This window comes from Cibotium barometz, chloroplast (assembly GCF_041138505.1).
Source record: "Cibotium barometz chloroplast, complete genome".
Lineage (NCBI taxonomy): Eukaryota > Viridiplantae > Streptophyta > Polypodiopsida > Cyatheales > Cibotiaceae > Cibotium > Cibotium barometz.
The window spans coordinates 52,351-73,022 of NC_037893.1; the positions used below are offsets into that span (position 1 = coordinate 52,351).

The window sequence follows — 20,672 nt, forward strand, 5'->3', positions numbered from 1 at the left end:
TTTGTTATTTATTCCCACGGGGTCAGAAGAAGAGGCGTATTAACTAGCATTTAGAGCTTCTAATCGCGCCTTGGCTCTCTTAAATGCTAAATTGGCTTCTATTACTCTCTTCTTGCCCTCCGCTTTAGCTAAGTTAGCTTGAGCCGCCTGGAAACTCTTTTGAGCTTCGTCAGGATCAATTTCGGTAGCTCGTTCTGCTTCGTTAACTAGTATTGTTACCTGATTATTATCTATCATAGCAAAACCACCCATCAGCGCCATCGTGGACCACTGTCCATCGTGACGTATTCTTGGGACTCCCATATCCAAAGCTGTAAGAAGCGGCGCGTGATTAGGTAATATACCAATCTGACCACTATTAGTGGATGGAACAATTTCCCAAACCTCGGAATTCCAAACGATTCGATTAGGAGCCATTACGCGAAGAGTTGATACCATCCCTTTCATTGACCCTCCACTTGTAAAGTTGCAGCCTTTGCGGTAGCTTCATCGATATTACCAACCAAATAAGAAGCTTGTTCAGGTAGATTATCCAATTCTCCAGGAAGAATCATTTGAAATCCCTTAATTGTTTCTAATAAACTAACATATTTCCCTGGGGAACCAGTAGAGACTTCTGCTACAAGAAAAGGTTGTGATAAGAAACGTTCTATTTTTCGAGCTCTAGCTACCGTTAAACGGTCTTCTTCGGATAATTCGTCCAGTCCGGGAATAGCTATAATATCTTGAGGTTCCTTGTAACGCTGCAAAGTCTGTTTAACCCCCTGTGCTGTCTCATAATGCTCCTCACCTACAATCCAAGGTTGTAACATGGTTGAGGTCGAATCCAGGGGATCTACGGCCGGATAAATACCTTTTGCTGCTAATCCTCTCGACAGCACAGTAGTAGCATCTGGGTGTGCAAATGTTGTAGCGGGGGCTGGGTCAGTCAGATCATCTGCAGGTACGTAAACAGCTTGAATGGAAGTTATTGATCCTTCTTTGGTGGAAGTAATTCTTTCCTGTAAAGACCCCATTTCTGTACCAAGGGTCGGTTGATAACCCACGGCAGAAGGCATTCTACCCGATAGCGCAGAGACTTCTGATCCCGCTTGGACAAAACGAAAGATGTTGTCAATGAATAAAAGTACATCTTGCTTGTTGACATCTCGGAAGTATTCTGCCATTGTTGGAGCGGTTGAACCAACTCTCATACGAGCTCCTGGTGGTTCATTCATCTGACCATAAACCAGAGCCACTTTTGATTCTGATATATTTTGTTCATTAATAACTTTCGATTCTTTCGTCTCCATATAAAGATCATTGCCTTCACGTGTACGTTCTCCCACCCCACCGGATACAGATACACCTCCATGAGCTTTGGCAATATTATTAATTAATTCCATAATAAGAACCGTTTTTCCCACTCCAGCACCCCCAAATGATCCAATCTTCCCACCTCGGCGATATGGAGCCGAAGGATCTACAACCTTAATCCCCGTCTCAAAAATCGATAGTTTAGTATCCAATTGGGTAAATGCCGGGGCGGACCTGTGAATTGGAAATGTCGTACTACTCTCTACAGGACCGAGATTATCCACAGGTTCGCCAAGGACGTTAGAGATTCGGCCAGGAGTAATTTCACCAACAGGAACACTAAGAGGAGCTCCTGTATCAACAGCACCCATACCTCTCATTAAACCGTCTGTAGCACTCATAGCTACGGCTCTGACTTCATTATTGCCTAACAATTGTTGTACTTCACAAGTAACATTAATCTCTTGGCCCGCTGAGTTCCGTCCCTTAACTATTAATGAATTGTAAATATTGGGCATTTTCCCTGGAGAAGAAGCCACATCTAATACTGGTCCAATGATCTGAGTAATGTATCCTACATTGTTTTCCACCAATTCAGAAATTTTGAAAGAGAGAGAACTAGTTTTCATAACTATTTTGGTGTATTATCTTTATTTGATTACTGAATCGATAAAAGTGTCTGGTATTTCTTCGCCGATCGATGGTGAATAAAAAGTCAGTAGTTTCAAACTCCCTTTTCCCTTTTCTCATAAATATAGCTAGAGATAGATGGAACAGAGAGATGGGCAAAAGTTGCGGTAGACCCAGCAAAATCCCCCTTTTTGTCTATGATTCAAGGACTAATAAAATCCACGTTCTATAAATAAGTCCACTTTGTTACATGCGACTATCATGTCCTATCCATTGAATCTTCATTATTCATTTTTGTACTTTTCAAAACGGACCAGACATTCGGTCCGATCCCTTTCTTTCTTCTATCGACCAGTCTAACCACGAAGAGATTCCCGAGTCAATGTATTGGGGTGGGATAGAATCCCATTTCTCAAGTGATTTCTGCAAAAAACCTTAGTAGTTAGTTGCACTCCGTATGAAACGCAATATAAAATAGTAATGTTCCATGCTTGAAGTGGAGTTTCGACAAGTATAAGTATCGCGCACAGGTTGAATTACCGAAACCCACTTTGCGTTTCACATCGAAATACTCCACCTATGTCGAGCAGATCTCATCCTTGCAAGATTTACTAATTTAGTCATAGGGAGGAACCCATGTCACCACAAACGGAGACTAAAGCAGGTGTTGGATTCAAAGCTGGTGTTAAAGATTATCGGTTGACCTATTACACTCCCGATTATAAGACCAAAGACACCGATATCTTGGCAGCCTTTCGAATGACCCCGCAACCCGGAGTACCGGCTGAGGAAGCTGGAGCTGCAGTAGCTGCGGAATCTTCCACAGGTACATGGACCACTGTATGGACAGATGGACTTACCAGTCTCGATCGCTACAAAGGTCGATGCTATGATATCGAACCTGTTGCTGGGGAGGAGAATCAGTATATTGCATATGTAGCTTATCCTTTGGATCTATTTGAAGAAGGTTCCGTTACCAATTTGTTCACTTCCATTGTAGGTAATGTTTTTGGATTCAAGGCCCTACGCGCTCTCCGCTTAGAAGATCTTCGAATTCCTCCTGCTTATTCTAAGACTTTCATTGGACCGCCTCACGGTATCCAGGTTGAAAGAGATAAGCTGAATAAATACGGGCGTCCCTTATTAGGATGTACAATCAAGCCAAAATTGGGCTTATCTGCTAAGAATTATGGGAGAGCCGTTTATGAATGTCTCCGTGGTGGACTTGACTTCACCAAGGATGATGAGAACGTGAATTCCCAACCATTCATGCGTTGGAGAGATCGCTTCTTATTCGTAGCAGAAGCTCTCTTCAAAGCTCAGGCCGAAACAGGCGAAATTAAGGGACATTACTTAAACGCTACTGCAGGTACGTGTGAAGAAATGATGAAAAGAGCAGTTTTTGCTAGAGAATTGGGGGTACCAATTATAATGCATGACTATCTAACCGGAGGGTTTACCGCAAATACTAGCTTGGCCTTTTATTGTCGAGACAATGGGCTGCTTCTTCACATTCACCGTGCGATGCATGCTGTCATCGATAGACAGAAAAATCACGGTATGCATTTTCGTGTGTTAGCCAAAGCATTACGTATGTCCGGTGGAGATCATGTTCACGCTGGGACTGTAGTAGGCAAACTAGAGGGAGAACGAGAAGTCACTTTGGGCTTTGTCGATTTGCTTCGCGACGATTATATTGAAAAAGACCGTAGCCGCGGCGTCTATTTCACCCAAGATTGGGTATCTATGCCGGGCGTACTTCCCGTAGCTTCGGGGGGTATCCACGTCTGGCATATGCCTGCTCTAACCGAAATCTTCGGAGACGATTCTGTCTTACAGTTCGGTGGAGGAACCCTAGGACATCCTTGGGGAAATGCGCCCGGTGCCGTAGCTAATCGAGTCGCGTTAGAGGCTTGTGTACAAGCTCGTAATGAGGGCCGTGACCTCGCTCGTGAAGGTAATGAGATTATTCGTGAAGCTAGTAAGTGGAGTCCTGAATTGGCTGCCGCCTGCGAGATATGGAAAGAAATCAAATTTGTATTTGATACAATCGATACATTGTAATTTCCATAACTATTTGGTACTATCAGTCAGTCATCCCACGGGACTCATGAAACGGGCAGGGAGTATCGGGAGAGAAACATTCTTTCCCATGCTCCTCATATGTGACGGATTAGGATTGGTTGCTCAGTGGATGAGAGTACATGGTTTCAAGCCGTGGGTACGGGGGTTCGAGTCCCTACCAATTCATATTGAAAAACTACGAGATGCCAACGAGTAGTGTGACATCGAATCAACAGTTTACTAGTGAGAGTCTTACGATGTATCGTCTCACAACATATTATTGGATAATCAAATTCAAGCTTCTAACATATGATTGATCGGATTGATAATTATTCAATCGCCAATCAGTTATTGGGCTACTGAACCTGGGGTCGGTCCCAGGTTGGTATCTATTCCAATCAGACAATGATTTTGATGCTTCATAAAATATTTCAATAGCTTTTCGCCTATTTCACTGATGAAGTAGAATCCGAACAACTTGAACTTTTTTTTTTTAATTTCCCGAGCTGAAGGGCAGAAACAGATGAGGAGATTTTTACGTCTGTAATAAATTGGTTTGAAGATAAACGCAAATTCGGTGGATTGATCGGAGCTTTCCTCGAAGAAGCTACCAAAGGCTCCATTTCAAGTGAAAGGGAGAGGGATAGACGGATAATTATCAATACCAATAAGGGATTATGGGCTCGATGTGATAACTGTGGGAACATGCTTCATGTGAGATTTTTGAAACAGAATAAGAGTGTTCGTGAAGAGCGCGGTTATCACCTTTCAATGAATAGTACGGAAAGGATCGAACTTTCAATTGATCGCGACACTTGGATTCCCATGGATGAAGAGATGACTGCAAAAGATGTTTTAGGTTTCTCCGATGAGGATTCTCATCAGAATCGTATCGCTGCTTCTCAAGAAAAAACGGGTTTAACTGATGCTGTTCAAACAGGTATAGGATATCTAAATGGAACACCTATTGCGCTTGGTGTTATGGACTTTCACTTCATGGGCGGAAGTATGGGTTCCGTAGTAGGTGAGAAGATTACCCGCTCAATCGAATATGCTACACACGACTCTCTGCCACTAATTATAATCCGTGCTTCTGGTGGAGCACGTATGCAAGAAGGAACGTTAAGTTTAATGCAAATGGCTAAGATTTCTTCCGTTCTACAAACTCATCAAATTCAAAAGAGATTGCTCTATATATCGGTTCTTACTTATCCAACTACGGGTGGTGTCACTGCTAGTTCCGGTATGTCAGGGGACATAATTATTGCCGAGTCTAAAGCATATACAGCATTCGCGGGTAAAAGGGTAATTGAATAAACCTTACGACAAAAGATCCCTGATGGCTTTCAAGCGGCTGAATCTTTATTTGATAATGGGCCACTCGATTTGATTGTTCCACGTAACCTTCTGAAGGGTGTTTTGAGCGAGATATCTGAGCCTTATTCCTCAGCCCCATATAAAAAGAAGTAAATTCCTTCTTTTTACTCTTTATTGGTCCAAATCTTGTTTCTTTTAGTAAAGCTAGAACTTATCAATAAATGAAAAATGAGTCTTTATTTTTTTCTTCTCTTAATATATATAGAGAGAGATATAAGAAGGAGCAGACGGATTACTCAAACAAAAAAAAATTGTTGTCACTTCACTGTTTCGCTTTTATTCGATACGGTATCAGAAACATGGCGTTACGGTGGGACTCTATCCAAATAATGGATTTGTCGGCTACTAGTAAGGTTTTGGGTTCTAATCCGATTTGGGGTGATAATAAGTATCTGTCTATATAGACATAGATAGGTACTTCTGTGTGATGCATATACATGATTATTCAATCAATAAGAAACGGAATCGTAGATTTCGGGATAACGGCATTATTATCCCCGAAGAATCCCCCCCCCCCCCCCAAAAAAAAAATAAGAATTCTTAATGAGATGAGTCTATTAGAAGCCCAGAAACCCCTTTTCTTTATGGAACAAAAAGACTATCATTAGATATTAGAAAGAGAGCTGAAAGGAAGATATAGTATTGTATAAATAGATATTTATTTATTTTATTTGAGGTGACTTCATCATGACAGCGTCCTATCTACCCTCTATTTTTGTACCCCTAGTAGGTTTGGTGTTTCCGGCAATTACAATGGCTTTTTTATTTCTCTATATAGAGCGGGATGAAATTCTATAATCTTTTCTGTTGCACAGTCTTTCAAAACGAAAGAAACTGCTTGGTGACTCTGTGATATGGATCAATTTCAATTATTAGTCCTAACTAATAGCTGATTGGGCAGATCCTTCTTGCGAAGCTTCATTAGCAACTATCCCCTCCTACTTGTTTGAGCACTCGGAAACTTTAACGATACCACTCCAATCTATGTCTCATTTTCAGTTCACATATAAATGAGATGTAGATTGTTTCTCCGTTGCTAGGATACATGTAGATAACTATCGGTGTGTTTAGACGCTAACGACTTATCGTCTCATTATCACACGTAAATGTATCAGAGACAGAGTATCCCCCGAAATAAACCGCATGAACTATGTAAAAAGAAGATGAGGGAAGTGAGGTTGGTGAGGGATGGATAATCCAATTCATTATGCAATCTTTGAGGAAATATTAATGACTTGTCACTCCAAATGGATCAGAGTAGATCCCGTGAAAGGTTCCCGTACATTTGCCAATTTGTGTTGGGCCTGTATTCTCGTCCGCGGCGCAACAGGTTTCTTACTGGTTGGGATTTCTAGTTGCATCGGCAAAGATTTAATTCCCGGACTTCCTCCGTCCGAACAGATTGTTTTCATCCCACAAGGTATTGTAATGTGTTTCTACGGTATCGCGGGCCTCTTTCTCGGATTCTACCCATGGTGTACCGTATTTTGGAACGTGGGCAGCGGATACAATTTATTTGATAAACGGGAAGGAATCTTCTCAATTTTTCGGTGGGGCTTTCCTGGAAGGAACCGTCGTATCTGTATCCAATTCACACTGAAAGAGGTAGAAGCAGTTGGGTTGGAAATTCGGGAAGGCCTTTATCCGCGTCGAATTCTGTACCTGAGGGTAAGGGGTCGACAGAATATCCCCCTAACCCGAATCGGTGAAGATTTAACTTTGGGAGAGATGGAAGAAGAAGCTGCCGAACCTGCTCGTTTCCTGCGCGTATCAATCGAAGGGTTTTGAAGCTCCACATGATTCAAGAATCTGATAATCAACAGAAAGGTAAGTGAGGTAGCACAGTAAAAGATTTGGGGAGGGTCCAAGAGGATGGTTTAATAACAAAGACTCATTTGGACTAGACTTTGCGGATTTCCTCTTCCTGATATACAAGTAACATATGAGATCACATTATTGGAAACTTCTTCAACGGTTTTACAATACTCCACACCGTTCCTCGGATAGAGCTTACGAGGCTAGTAAGCAGCTACAGTCTATAAAGAAAGAATCGTTGCGGACCGTAGCAGCTTTTACAAACACGGAATTCAATAAATCTAAATTTATAATATATTGGAGTCTCCTAGAGTGCAGACTCAGCATATTTATATTGGGAATGCAAAAAAATCTGGGGTTTTTTCTTGGAACAAAGTTTCCTCAGTCGTTGTTAATTGGACGCCACTCTGTTCACCCCCATCGTACAAATAAGTTTATGACAGAAAATTGTTTGGATACGCCCCCGTCGCATCTTCCAGAAACTTCGCTTTTCCGAGCACTATTTCTAGGGTCTTGCCAAAATTATTACAGGGGTAAGGAGAAGAACGAGGAACAAAAAAGAATCGATGGTTTTCCAGAAGATGAATCGGAACATTATTGTGCTTCTGCGAAAAAATGCATCTGTCACAAGTTGAGTAGTATAGAAAAAATGAATAGAAAATTAGCTTGGATTGAAGCAATTTTGAATGATTCTGATTCTCAGGGAAGGCGCTATTCCATAAACCCTTTGTCACTTCAAACGAATGAAGAGTCAATTGAGGAATCATTCGGTTGTGAATCAATAGATTTTCCCGGCGGTACAGCGGCTTATGAATCTATAAGTCTGGTACCTCGGTCTGTAACTCGTACTTTATCTAGATTCGAGGCGGAATCGACGAGTCAATCGAGTTCATTAGTACTTAATGATTTTGGATTGGCTAAAAATCAAGCATTAGCTTCTCTTCGATATACTGGATGTTTATTGCTTTTCCCTTTCACGATCCCAATCAGTCTTAAGAATCGCTTTCTAGAACCTTGGATTAGGGGTTGGTGGAACATCTCTCAACCACAAATCTTTATCAATTCTTTTCAAGAGGAAAGGGCTCTGAGGCGGCTTCGGAAAGTAGAAGCGTTACTTTGGTTAAATGATGCGACTAGAAATTCTGTAGATACTCAATTGTGGAATTATGATACAAATGCGTACAACGAAACTATTCGATCGGCAGTGATGTATAATGAAGCAAATATTCAACTACTCCTACAATTAGTAACCGATGTAATTAGCATCGCCATCTTAGTCTTCTTGTTGATAATGGGTCGAAAGAGACTTGCAGTTTCAAATTCTCGGATTCAAGAGTTATTTTATAGCTTAAATGACACAATGAAAGCGTTCTCTATTCTTCCACTAACTGATTTATGTGTAGGGTTTCATTCCCCCCATGGTTGGGAGATTTTTATAGGGTCCTCCTTTGAACATTTTGGGTTGGCTCCCAATAAATATGTAATTTCTCGCTTCGTCTCAACCTTTCCGGTTATTTCAGATACAGTCTTTAAGTATCGGATTTTTCGTCATTTGAATCGTACATCTCCCTCAATTGTAGCCACTTATCACACAATGAGTGAATGACAATTATTACACTGAATTTGCGTTTAACGTACTGGACTTATTCCTGACAAGAATTCGGCTTTTCTACCCTCTCCTTCTTCGCTATTTAATTATAATGGGAAGAATAAAAGAGAAAAAAGGAGAGAGGGGGAAGAAAAAAAATTAGAATAAGGGAAGAATATTTAATACTATACGGCGTCGGAAAACGATCCGTTTGCACAAAGACTTGGCACCAATCATCAATCTATGCAAAAAAGAATTACGAATAACTGGATGAAAAAATGGTTGATTCTATTACTTCTAGTATCGATCAGTTTTGGTAAAGTAAACTGTCCATCTGTATCAAACGCATATCCTATTCTTGCGCAACAGAATTATGAAAATCCACGAGAAGCTACGGGGCGTATTGTATGTGCAAATTGCCACTTAGCCAAGAAACCTGTGGATATCGAGGCCCCACAATCTGTTCTTCCCAATACTGTATTTGAAGCAGTTGTTAAGATTCCTTACGATACGTAGATAAAATAAGTACTTGCAAATGGTAAAAAAGGTGGGTTGAATGTTGGTGCTGCTCTTACTCCACCCGAAGGATTTGAATTAGCTCCTTCCGATCGCATTCCAATCGAAATGAAGGAAAAGCTGGGAAAACTCTCGTTCCAGAGCTATCGCCCTGACAAAAAGAATATAATTGTGATAGGTCCAGTTCCGGGTAAACTATATAGTGAAATCGTATTTCCGATTCTCTCACCAGACCCTACTACTAATAAAGAAGCACACTTTCTGAAATACCCTCTTTATGTCGGGGGAAATAGAGGGAGGGGACAAATCTATCCGGATGGGAGTAGAAGCAACAATACAGTTTATACTGCTTCAGTAACGGGAGAAATAAAGAAAGTGGTACGTAGAGAGGGAAAGGGTGGATACGAAATCATTATCGAAGAATCATCCGAAGGTCGTGAAGCAACTGATGTTATTCCACCCGGTCCCGAACTTATTATTTCGGAAGGCGAATCTGCTAAAGTCGATCAGCCGTTGACTAATAACCCTAATGTGGGTGGATTTGGTCAAGGAGAGGTGGAGGTTGTACCCCAAGACCCATTACGTATTCAAGGTCTCCTAGTCTTTTTTGCATCGGTTACTCTGGCACAGATTTTTCTCGTGCTTAAGAAGAAACAATTTGAAAAAGTCCAGCTGGCAGAAATGAATTTTTGATTATATACACTTTTCTTTTATTCTTCCCCTCCCATCGGTAAACAACTAATTGATAGTTGGGTGTAACCCAAACAAGGGATCCTTGTTTCCCCCTTCTCGAGTCGATGGTTTCGATGCAGTATCCGTACTCTACTGAGTCCGGGAGAGGGGAGAACACAACCACAGGGATGAAAAAAAGGTACGGACTAGAAACAGGGAAAAGGAACAACAGAAAAAAGAATAGAAATTGGTTGGAAAGACTGCTAGTAGGGGGAAATAAGAAGTCTCGCTTTTTTATTTAGGGTTGTAAATCAATAAGATTTCTATATCTATATTAGTTGTATCCGAAAACCTCTCGAGTGACTCTATCAAATTAGTCTGTTTCTTCAAACGTATCTAACCTCTTCCAAACCGTGATATGAATTTGTGTCTAATACTTACCCAATGATAGTAAAAACTATGAGTTGTAGGAACTAGTCTAGTGTCACAACACTCGACCTCGATCGATTCTTTGAAGAAGAATCGATCGAATAATTCGTTTATTCAGTGGATTGTCATAATTGGAGTGATATCTATCTATAGATAGATATAGATAGATATAGATAGATTGAACAAGAATTTTTTTGAACCGCGAAGGAGTAATAAAAAAAAAAGTGGAAATCTTGTGAGATTCAGCACAACTTTTTTGCTTGATCTGTGAGTGAAGTGAAAGAGAGTCTTCAAGGATTAGTCATTATCAAAGAGATGATCCTAACCCCGAATAGGCTCCGTAAAAGGATATGCCCACCGAACCTATAACAAGTGTACCAGCTACAGTACCTATTAACCACAAAGGAATCCTTCCAGTGGTATTGGTCATTTGTTCCACCTCCTCCCCTACTTTGGTTTCATCACTTGGTCATGACTCGAGACATGAACAGTCACAAATAATTAGGATCTTTATCTTTTTCACTCGAGATTGACAATTCTTTCCAGTTTCTAATTGAAAAAATAATTAGAAAATGGAACGGCAAGTACAAAAATCAGCAATAGTCCCCAGTAAAGGCTTGTACGATTCAACTCTACACTCTGTTTATTCGGATTTGGTTGTGTCATATATTCGAAGCTCACGTAAAAACTATCTTTGAATGAATTGCATCGCTGATATGGATCCTAAGAAGAAAACCGTAGGTACAGCTAATCCGTGGACAGCCAACCATCTAACAGTGAAAATTGGATAAGTCTTATCTAGAGCCATTGGTACCTCCTAAAAGGATTTGGTAAATGCATCAACTTGTTTCAGCGAATCGAAACGGCCAGTTATTAAAGGAACTTCTTGTCGGCTCTCTGAAAAATATTCGTTTGGGCGGGGGCTTCCGGAAACATCGTAAGCTAAACCTGTACTGACAAATAGCCAACCTGCAATAAACGGGGAGGGTATAGTAATGCTGTGAATGACCCAATATCAAATACTAGTAATAATGTCGGCGAAAGGACGTTCTCCCGTATTCCCAGACATGTTTAGCTCCGTATCTCTCTTGTAATACTAAAAAGGATTGTTTCTCGAAAACGAAAAAAGGTATCAACGCTAGAAGATGCAGAATCTACCGGCATACCTCACCGAACCGCAATCAATCCAAATTAGGTTGTCACTATTATACCAAGGGTATATCCGAAATATACTGGATCAGTATAGCTAGCCTCCCTTCGATGCGGCAAGGTTACTTGTTCCTGGCAAGTAGAATCTGATAGACTACCAATAATCATCTTTTCTTTTTGAGTAACTATCAATATCAATATCTTATAATAGGAATCTCGACACTTATTACGTCCATACTTTTATGTCCCTTTCCCTCTTTTTATTTCTCTTCAATACTTTTTTTCTTTTTAATTGTCATTTATCTTTCATGCTACGAAAGATATTAGAAAGGTGAAAAGAAAGAAACCGGATTTGAAATTGGTAAGTAATTAACAGGTGGGAGATATTGGTACGGGCCGTTTGAGGGTTATCCAACGATTGGTCCATTATAACTATTGTGAAATATTCAATAATTATTTCATACCATTTATTGACCACACATCTATCTCGTCACTTATTAAAACTATGTAACTCCCATTAAACTTGTCTTGAATCTCTAAATAAATTCTACCAATAAAATACAAGATACAGATATAACACAATCTTTGTCTCTCGTTGGTCTCACCGAATGGTCAAGGGTTCTTTTCCCAAACGTCCAATTAATATTCGTTCCCATTCAACCAATCCACCCTTATTCACCTTCTCCTATTTTTTAGGATTTCTGGTAACCCCCAGTATTGAGATTGTTACGTTATCTTTGTACGACCTCTATTAGCTATTGGGGGGGGTGGGGGGGCCACTTCAATTATTCTCACTCGATTGATCAACGGTAGAAAAATATATGGTTGTCAATTCTATAAATTAGTGAGACGTGGCCCTGCCGGATGAACCACTCTCATACGCTCACATGCTTTACTTAATGTTGGTCCAACAAACCTGAGTCAACAATTTTGAGTAAGAATTTACTACATAAAATTGTATACTAATTCATCTGTTAGATAATTTGGTATTCAAATCCATGCTCACCCTATTAAGTTACTTCGCTTTTTCAACATCCGTACCAACTTTAACCTTAACATTATTTGTTGGATTGAACAAAATCCAGATTCTGTGATATAGCAGTATCATCTAGAAAGAGAAAAGAACGAAGAAGGAGGGCCCCATCGGCGCTTACTAATTCATTGTACTTACCAATTATTGATTATTGGTCGACACCTAAATCCAATCCGGTAAGTATTCATATTAGATATGTACAAACTAGAATGGTTGAAGCATTACTATCTGGAATTGTGTTAGGTTCGATCCCAATAACCTTAGCTGGACCATTTGTAACTGCATATTCACAATATCGACGCGGTGACCAATTAGATATTCGATAGATATTAATAATGTTCAGATCTTAAAAAATACGATGAAATAGGGAAGACAAATAAAGATATCTATCTGGATAGATCCATCTTTTTCTTTTTATCTTCCTTTCCATTTCATCTTCTTTTTTCTCTCTTTCTTTCTTTTTTCCTCTATCTAATCTATCTAATCTACCTTTTCTATGATTAGTCCCGAAACCCTTCTCATCTAGGAAGGGTGGGAATAAAGGTTGTCCACAGCAACAATATTCCTTTCTCTTGCTTCTGTATCTTCAATGCGTATTAACTAAATTAATTAGTTTCTGGTTGAACAACAATAGACACGCCCTGTGGGATTCGAACCTACGACATCGGGTTTTGGAGACCCGCGTTCTACCGGACTGAACTAAGAGCGCTCTTTTCCAGTTGGAGTAATTTCTTATCTTCGTTGATCAGAAATAGGGATGACAGGATTTGAACCTGCGACATTTTGTACCCAAAACAAACACGCTACCGAGCTGCGCTACATCCCTATTAATCTTGATTCATAATTGACATCGTCGATCTAAAACTATTTGATTAATTATAATCAATAATTATAGGTATTGGCTACCAGCAAAAAAAATCTATGACTCGAGGGGGGCATTGTCTCGTACCATTTTCAATCCTTGGACTGGAATAATACAATTATTCTGGTTTTTTAGGAAGAGGATTCAATGGACGCGTAATAAATATTCAATGGTAAAAAGAAAAAGAATAGAAAGGGAAGAAGGGGAGTGGGGATAAAAAAACCAAGAAGAAGGAGAATTTATAATGCAATATGTAAAAGTTTATTTTTCCACGGCCCCTGTGATAGCTACAATATGGTTCGGCTTGTTAGCTGGTTCATCAATAGAAACAAATCGTTTTTTTCCAGACGCCTTACTATTTCCATTTTTTTGACCAAGAGAGCAGTTAAAAAGAGGATAAAACAGAGCGGTAAAACATCAATCCTTGTTCCCTGTGAGGAAAGTGGTTAGTAATCGAGTTATTGCTGGGAATAATCGAAATTATGACTAAAAGTAAAGATGCAAGAGTAACTATTGCTTCAGAGTGTACAAGTTGTACTCAAAAAGAGACTGGTGACAAATCTACAGGTATTTCTCGATACACTACGCGTAAGAATCGTCGTAATACACCTACTCGATTGGAATCAAAGAAATATTGTTTTTGTTGCCACAAACACACTATTCACAAAGAGTTAAAAAAATGAATGATATTTCTAATGGATTCGGAAGTAATCAATATTATTAGGTATCGGTAGTCACACGAAGAGTATCACGAATAAATCTAAACGATCTTCCCGTAGACGTTCCCCGTCTATTCGATCTGATGAAACTATTGATTATAGAAATACCAGCTTACTTCGTCGATTCGTAAGTGAGCAAGGAAGAATTTTATCCAGACGGATGAATAGATTAACCTCGAAGCAACAGCGTTTAGTAGCTGTCGCCATAAAAAGAGCTCGTATCCTGGCTTTGCTACCATTCTCGAACAATGAGAATTAGATCCTTTATGAATTGCGACTAGAAAGTTGAACTCTAGTGAATTAACTAATTTGGTATTTTAGAATCTACTTATTATTAACTGTGAAACGCGTGTGATTAAAGAGAATTAAGTTGAGTTGAAACTCCTATCTCTGAAAAATTTTTTCCTTCTCTTTATTTTTCTCTCTCTCCTTTTGCTAGAATAGAGGATCCATTTGATACTGTCTCTTTTGCCTCTCCGAGAAGAATTATCCGGAGAGGTTTATTATCTTCAATCAATGTATCTTATTATTGATCGCCCGTACGATCCTGGAGAAACAATAAGCATCCGGGGTAGCGACCTGCGCGAGTGTTTTGCAATTCAAATAAACTTAATTCTCAGACAAATTGTGAATCGTCGCACTGTACGTAATTCCATTCTTCCGTGCTGCTGCATTAATCCTAGCAATCCACAAACGACGAATCTCTCTCTTTCGATTATTCCTATCTGCATAAGCAGAAGCTAATGCTTTCTTCTCTTGCTGGTTTGCCGCTCCAAATAATCTTGAATGAGCCCCTCGAAATCCGGATGCAATTTCAAGAATATTTTTGCGATGCTTCCGAGCCACAGATCCGCGTTTTACCCTGGTCATTAGATGTCTAGCCTCACAGAGGATCAGATTTTAACTTTCGAAAAATCCATTTATTTTTATTTTCCTGCTGCTTCCCGAGATAGTTCCTATCTTAGTTGGAGATACCAAAGCAGACAGATAGATTGTTGTATTGTAATATGTTTTCTAAAATCATTAGAAGCTAAGTCTATTACTACATGAATTTAATAACACTACGTGCGGTGAACTTATCGATCTTTTAAGATCATGAATATTTCAAGTGTTTCGGGAAGGATATAAGTTATCATAATTTCTATTTTTTTTTTTTTTAGTTGATTAGCACATATTTAAGCCAATGATAAAAATGAAATTGTTTGAATAGAACCCATGATCCCTTCGTTATTTTGTTACAAGAATGAATATTCTTCTATCTTCTACAGATTTTTATCTCTCTTTCTAACGTGAAAAAATAAAGATTCCAATGGCTTTTGCTACTCCGACTTTCCCGTCCGCAAACACTCCAGATTAGATACTTTTTTTTTACTGATTGGCTGGATGCTGCACTGGAAACGTTACGGATTCCAATGTTTCCATGGTTCAGTTTTTGGCAGCTGGGTCCCTCCTATACACCGGAGCTCTAAATTCCCCTAGAATGAGAAAAAATAAAATCGCTGTTGGCGGGTCGTATGATCCCCAATGTCTAGCTCCACCCGGTAGCCCGGACAAATTTATTTATTCTTCTTTATCGCAGAAAAAATCATCTGTATAGTAACGGTATTTTACGTCGAAAGTTGGCGGAACAGCTGACCCGGAGTCACTGTCACTGCAATAGTATAGACAAGGGTATGGAAATCGATACCATCATCCCGACTTCGCGTAATGATTCAATTTTAGTATCATCGATTCATTTTTATCACCCCAAATCAAGATGATCGGGTTTGCACCGACCGTAACCATGAATTTCCATTCCTTATTGAAACAGATGGATAATAGATTTTTCCTCATCTCAATAAGAGGATTCTTCTGCGGCATCAATCCCCTAATGTCACTCGGTTTCTGATCCGAACGAGTCACACATACACCCTGGTACATACTCCTCGCCGTTGGGGGCATCCCCGAAGGGCAGGGGATTTTGTCCCACTCCCCAGTCGTTGTCTTGCCTTTCTAATAAGTTGTTGATTTGTTGGCACGTTCAAAGATGCAGAGAATCTATTTGGTTCAAAATATTCTTAACCATGTGGAAGAACCAAATCCCCCCGTATTTAAGATCGAATTTTATTAAACCCTTCGCCTAAACGATGAAAGGCGCGCTTTAAAGTAAGGCGTCAAAGTGGGTAGGGTAGTTGCTCGGACAAACAAATATGAAACTACAAAAGATAAAATAATTTAATATTATCTATTCCAATCTTTTCATCAGATTCAGACTCTACTTCAACTATAGAGAAACGTATCTATCTATCCATATGGATAGATAGATAGATAGATAAGAGCTGTTGGTCGAATAGAAAAGTGTGAAACACCTTCTCTTCTTTTTTTTCATGTGAAAAGAATCTACCCTCTCTTTATAAACCTTGAACGTTTCTTATTTATTTACTAAATATTCAACCTGGAGCGTTTTCTAACGCTACGGGATCCACAACACCATAATCTTGGGCTTCTTCTGCTGACAGAAAAACGTCTCTTTCCGTGTCTTCGGAAATCATCCATAAAGGTTTGCCTGTTCTTTGTGCATAAACCCTAGTTATACAATCGCGGAGTTTTAATACTTCTTCTGCTTCCATGACACACTCCCCTGCTTGTCCATCATAATACGAACTAGCAGGTTGGTGAATCATTACCCTGATTGGATATTCCCATCACTTTGCCTGAGGTAACCGTACGGGCAACTATCTCTGCATACGGCTACACATCTGGTGGGGTAGGAGTGGGTAACAGGCGTAAATTGGTATTGAAGCATCAACCCCTCGCATTGAAGAAGCCCTCTTCTTACCCCTACCCCCGCTTATGACACTACAGGAGATGTACCATCCTTTTAAACATACTATGATGGTTCCGTTGCTTTATTGTCCCAGCAATCCCAAGGTTTGCTATGTATACCCCTCGATGGAAAATAGAATCAATGTTTTTTTTTTTATTTTCTAAAGATTTGATTGAGAAAAAAAAAAAAAGTTGGATCTTAAGAAATTGCGTAGATTCAACAATTTATACATTTTATGACGCTAAGATATATTGATCGCCGATGAATCTACTAAAAATTCAAAAATTGATAAAATTTTTGACTCATTTTACTATCCCGGTACTTCACTATTTCATTTTTGGATGTGCATCCGAAAAAAAACTCACCAAGTATTGAATGCCATGCTACTGTTACCTCAACTAGGCGAAGGCATAGTTTTAACTCCTACAAATCATTGGCGCCGAGCGTGAGGTAGTGCTATACGTCTGGTAATCTCTCCTCCAGTCAAAATGGAAGATCCCATTGAAGCAGCTAGTCCCATGCAAATAGTATGCACGTCTGGTACGACAAATTGCATAGCATCATAAACAGATATTCCGGCTAATACGGCTCCACCGGGGGAATTCGCATACAAATACGTATCTTTGGCTTCATCTTCCCCATTCAGGTACATCATGATACCGATAGGCTGATTGGCAATCTCATCATCCACTTGTTGACCTAGAAGAAGAAGTCTCTCCCGATAAAGCCGGTTGATCAGGATAGGTTTACGTATCTTTACCCCCCCTCTGGAACCGTATAAGCATCGTTAGAAGCATACGGCTCTGGTGGTTTCTACGTGGAAGTCGAAGAAAGAGATAAGAAACTCTCTGTCTCTTTGGTAAAGAAATCTATTGCATTTTCGAAAAATAAAAAAGAAGGAATATATAGATAGATATTTATTTATTCTATTTTTTCTTCCCCCCCCGCCCCCCTCTTTCTTTTCTCCAACCCTTCCTGTCTGAGACACCCCTCACTATTCCATTTTTGGTTTACGTTTGTCTGTCCCGTCTATTGAACATCCTGAACCGCATTGTAAACCGGCGTATCGAGGGGTGAACCTACCCCAGCGCCCCAACCCCCTTCACACCAGTATCTTCCTGTTTGTAATCGAGTCCCTTCAACGAAAAGAATCTTTAGGTTCATTTTCTACTTCGGGGGGAGGTGGGGTCCGATCATCATTCGTACATACAGAACGAATAGTATTACTTCCCCTCTTTCTATTCCCATGATTCATGTATTCAAAAATAATGGGCCTATTTAGATTTAGAGCCCCGTTTATTCTATTTTCTATTCCGTAGCGACCTCTGCTACGATTGATTCTTGGGATTTAGTGACCGGAGCCTGTGAATAATCTGTTCATTCCAACTAGCCATGGATTCTAATGATTAATAAATATCTTGCTAGACCTTATCTCGCGCGTTTGACCACTGATGAATTAGTCGCTTCTAAGCGAGATAGAGACATATCGATCGGATAAGAAATGATGGAAAAGGGTTCCGCATGGCTCAACATATCTAACGAGTCGCACTACGCGTCAACCCGAACCGCATCCTCTTCCCCAGGTAGACGAAAGGGCACCTTTGGAACACCGATTGGCATGAAGAATTTATTGAAAACTCTTTATAGTTATCTCTAAAGTGGGAACGTAGGAGCTAAAGCCAGGAAAAGCTTATGCCACATTATAACATGCTTAATGAAGGCGGCGTAGGGGGACAAAAAAACTATGAATTTGATAGGTATTAACAGACTTTAATGGGACCAATCTCTACATTGTTATATAAAGAATGTAGATGCTAAAATATCCATGTATTTCTCGTTCCTTGGAGAAAGGTTCTTGGCTTTTCCCGCACAACCCAACCTATTTGTACAAATAGATGGAAAGGTAGATACAGATATTTATCAGTAAATAAAAAAAAATTATTTGTTTCTTTTTACCGGTATCGCTCTACTAATCAAACCAGAATATTGATTTAGATATTTTATGCAACAATTTATTTTTTGTTTATTCGTAGTGCAAGCCTACATCGCCAGAAAGTTACGTAGTGTTCACTCATCTCCAATATCCAAGAAAGGGGTTTTTTCATGGGTTTGCCTCGGTATCGCGTTCATACTGTTGTACTAAATGATCCTGGTCGTCTAATTTCCGTACATCTGATGCATACTGCTTTGGTCTCTGGCTGGGCGGGTTCAATGGCTCTCTATGAATTAGCCGTTTCTGACCCATCCGATCCCGTTCTTGATCCGATGTGGAGACAGGGTATGTTTGTCATCCCATTTATGACTCGCATTGGAATAACAAAGTCGTGGGGGGGGTGGAGCATTACTGGAGATACCGTAACTGATGCGGGTATCTGGAGTTACGAAGGTGTAGCCGCAGCTCATATCATACTATCCGGTTTACTTTTTCTAGCTGCTATTTGGCACTGGGTCTATCGGGACCTCGACCTGTTTCGCGATGATCGCACGGGAAAACCATCCTTAGATTTACCCAAAATATTTGGAATTCACCTATTCCTTTCAGGGGTACTTTGTTTTGCCTTCGGGGCATTTCATGTAACTGGTTTATTTGGGCCCGGCATTTGGGTATCAGATCCTTATGGATTAACCGGAAAGGTAGAACCCGTAGATCCGTCTTGGGGAGCTGAAGGTTTCGACCCATTCGTTCCGGGAGGAATAGCTTCGCACCATATAGCAGCGGGAGTCCTAGGTATATTAGCTGGTCTATTCCATCTCAGTGTTCGTCCTCCCCAACGATTATACAAAGCTCTACGCATGGGGAATGTTGAAACCGTGTCATCTAGCAGTATCGCTGCCGTTTTTTTCGCCGCTTTTGTAGTCTCTGGAACCATGTGGTACGGTTCCGCCGCCACTCCAATTGAATTATTTGGCCCCACCCGTTATCAATGGGATCAGGGATATTTTCAACAAGAGATAGATCAACGAATCCGTTCTAGTAAAGCTGAAAATCTAAGTCTATCCGAAGCTTGGTCTAAGATCCCAGAAAAATTAGCTTTCTATGACTATATTGGCAACAACCCAGCCAAAGGTGGATTGTTCAGAGCAGGTGCGATGGACAACGGTGATGGGATAGCTGTTGGTTGGTTAGGTCACGCTGTATTTAAGGATAAAGAAGGTCATGAGCTGTTTGTACGCCGTATGCCCACCTTCTTCGAAACATTCCCGGTAGTCTTAGTAGATGGTGAGGGTATCGTAAGAGCCGATGTTCCATTCAGACGAGCGGAATCAAAATACAGTGTTGAGCAGGTAGGTGTAACTGTAGAGTTTTATGGTGGTGAACTAGATGGTGCTAGCTTTAGCGATCCTGCTACGGTAAAAAAATATGCTAGACGTGCTCAATCGGGTGAGATCTTTGAATTTGATCGTGCCACCCTGAAATCAGACGGTGTTTTTAGAAGTAGCCCACGGGGGTGGTTCACTTTCGGTCACGCCACATTCGCTCTCATTTTTTTCTTTGGTCACATCTGGCACGGTGCAAGAACTTTATTCAGAGACGTGTTTGCTGGTATTGATCCCGATCTAGACGCTCAAGTTGAATTCGGAGCATTCCAAAAGTTGGGGGATCCAAGTACTAAGAGACAGGCTGTTTGAAAGGTCTTTTTCCGATTTATTGGGACAGGATTCCAAGAGGGTTTCATTTTTAGCTACTGATGGGATTACACCCCGTCGAAACAGAA

General features: G+C 40.2%; 21 protein-coding genes and 3 non-coding genes across 25 annotated transcripts, besides 1 other annotated feature. All coding sequences in view use genetic code 11, as the record gives it.

The window, feature by feature from the left end:
* Positions 1–20,672: part of a sequence feature (large single copy region; LSC) that runs on past both edges of the window.
* Positions 40–438, minus strand: atpE (ATP synthase CF1 subunit epsilon). Its single transcript has one exon. It carries the CDS (start codon positions 436–438, stop codon positions 40–42), a length of 399 nt encoding a protein of 132 aa, YP_009490490.1.
* On the minus strand, positions 444–1,925 carry atpB (ATP synthase CF1 subunit beta). Its single transcript has one exon. The coding sequence runs from the start codon at positions 1,923–1,925 to the stop codon at positions 444–446; it is 1,482 nt and encodes a 493-aa protein (YP_009490491.1).
* rbcL (ribulose-1,5-bisphosphate carboxylase/oxygenase large subunit) lies at positions 2,563–3,990 on the plus strand. The gene has a single exon. The coding sequence runs from the start codon at positions 2,563–2,565 to the stop codon at positions 3,988–3,990; it is 1,428 nt and encodes a 475-aa protein (YP_009490492.1).
* trnR-UCG lies at positions 4,103–4,176 on the plus strand. The gene has a single exon. It is a non-coding gene; the product is annotated as a tRNA-Arg (tRNA).
* Positions 4,528–5,460, plus strand: accD (acetyl-CoA carboxylase, carboxyl transferase subunit beta). The gene is given in 1 exon segment: positions 4,528–5,460. A coding segment is annotated over 1 exon segment (933 nt).
* Positions 6,055–7,155, plus strand: psaI (photosystem I reaction center subunit VIII). The gene has a single exon: positions 6,055–6,165. The coding sequence runs from the start codon at positions 6,055–6,057 to the stop codon at positions 6,163–6,165; it is 111 nt and encodes a 36-aa protein (YP_009490494.1).
* On the plus strand, positions 6,598–7,155 carry ycf4 (photosystem I assembly protein ycf4). Its single transcript has one exon. It carries the CDS (start codon positions 6,598–6,600, stop codon positions 7,153–7,155), a length of 558 nt encoding a protein of 185 aa, YP_009490495.1.
* Positions 7,310–8,788, plus strand: cemA (envelope membrane protein). Its single transcript has one exon. The coding sequence runs from the start codon at positions 7,310–7,312 to the stop codon at positions 8,786–8,788; it is 1,479 nt and encodes a 492-aa protein (YP_009490496.1).
* On the plus strand, positions 9,014–9,979 carry petA (apocytochrome f). Its single transcript is given in 1 exon segment — positions 9,014–9,979. A coding segment is annotated over 1 exon segment (966 nt).
* psbJ (photosystem II protein J) lies at positions 10,695–10,817 on the minus strand. The gene has a single exon. The coding sequence runs from the start codon at positions 10,815–10,817 to the stop codon at positions 10,695–10,697; it is 123 nt and encodes a 40-aa protein (YP_009490498.1).
* psbL (photosystem II protein L) lies at positions 10,937–11,053 on the minus strand. The gene has a single exon. The coding sequence runs from the start codon at positions 11,051–11,053 to the stop codon at positions 10,937–10,939; it is 117 nt and encodes a 38-aa protein (YP_009490499.1).
* On the minus strand, positions 11,076–11,195 carry psbF (photosystem II cytochrome b559 beta subunit). Its single transcript has one exon. The coding sequence runs from the start codon at positions 11,193–11,195 to the stop codon at positions 11,076–11,078; it is 120 nt and encodes a 39-aa protein (YP_009490500.1).
* On the minus strand, positions 11,205–11,456 carry psbE (photosystem II cytochrome b559 alpha subunit). Its single transcript is given in 1 exon segment — positions 11,205–11,456. A coding segment is annotated over 1 exon segment (252 nt).
* On the plus strand, positions 12,535–12,630 carry petL (cytochrome b6/f complex subunit 6). The gene has a single exon. The coding sequence runs from the start codon at positions 12,535–12,537 to the stop codon at positions 12,628–12,630; it is 96 nt and encodes a 31-aa protein (YP_009490502.1).
* petG (cytochrome b6/f complex subunit 5) lies at positions 12,779–12,895 on the plus strand. The gene has a single exon. It carries the CDS (start codon positions 12,779–12,781, stop codon positions 12,893–12,895), a length of 117 nt encoding a protein of 38 aa, YP_009490503.1.
* trnW-CCA lies at positions 13,205–13,278 on the minus strand. The gene has a single exon. It is a non-coding gene; the product is annotated as a tRNA-Trp (tRNA).
* trnP-UGG lies at positions 13,322–13,395 on the minus strand. Its single transcript has one exon. It is a non-coding gene; the product is annotated as a tRNA-Pro (tRNA).
* On the plus strand, positions 13,676–13,804 carry psaJ (photosystem I reaction center subunit IX). The gene has a single exon. The coding sequence runs from the start codon at positions 13,676–13,678 to the stop codon at positions 13,802–13,804; it is 129 nt and encodes a 42-aa protein (YP_009490504.1).
* Positions 13,914–14,114, plus strand: rpl33 (ribosomal protein L33). The gene has a single exon. The coding sequence runs from the start codon at positions 13,914–13,916 to the stop codon at positions 14,112–14,114; it is 201 nt and encodes a 66-aa protein (YP_009490505.1).
* On the plus strand, positions 14,182–14,409 carry rps18 (ribosomal protein S18). Its single transcript is given in 1 exon segment — positions 14,182–14,409. A coding segment is annotated over 1 exon segment (228 nt).
* Positions 14,664–15,020, minus strand: rpl20 (ribosomal protein L20). The gene is given in 1 exon segment: positions 14,664–15,020. A coding segment is annotated over 1 exon segment (357 nt).
* rps12 (ribosomal protein S12) lies at positions 16,055–16,168 on the minus strand (one part of a trans-spliced gene, as the record gives it; the record has 2 gene entries for this part). Coding sequences YP_009490508.1 and YP_009490460.1 both cover positions 16,055–16,168 — 114 coding nt within the window.
* clpP (Clp protease proteolytic subunit) lies at positions 16,580–18,576 on the minus strand. The gene is made up of 3 exons: positions 18,506–18,576; positions 17,399–17,690; positions 16,580–16,819 (listed from the first exon to the last, which is right to left on the minus strand). Exons 1-3 carry the CDS (start codon positions 18,574–18,576, stop codon positions 16,580–16,582), a joined length of 603 nt encoding a protein of 200 aa, YP_009490509.1.
* On the plus strand, positions 19,060–20,586 carry psbB (photosystem II CP47 chlorophyll apoprotein). The gene has a single exon. The coding sequence runs from the start codon at positions 19,060–19,062 to the stop codon at positions 20,584–20,586; it is 1,527 nt and encodes a 508-aa protein (YP_009490510.1).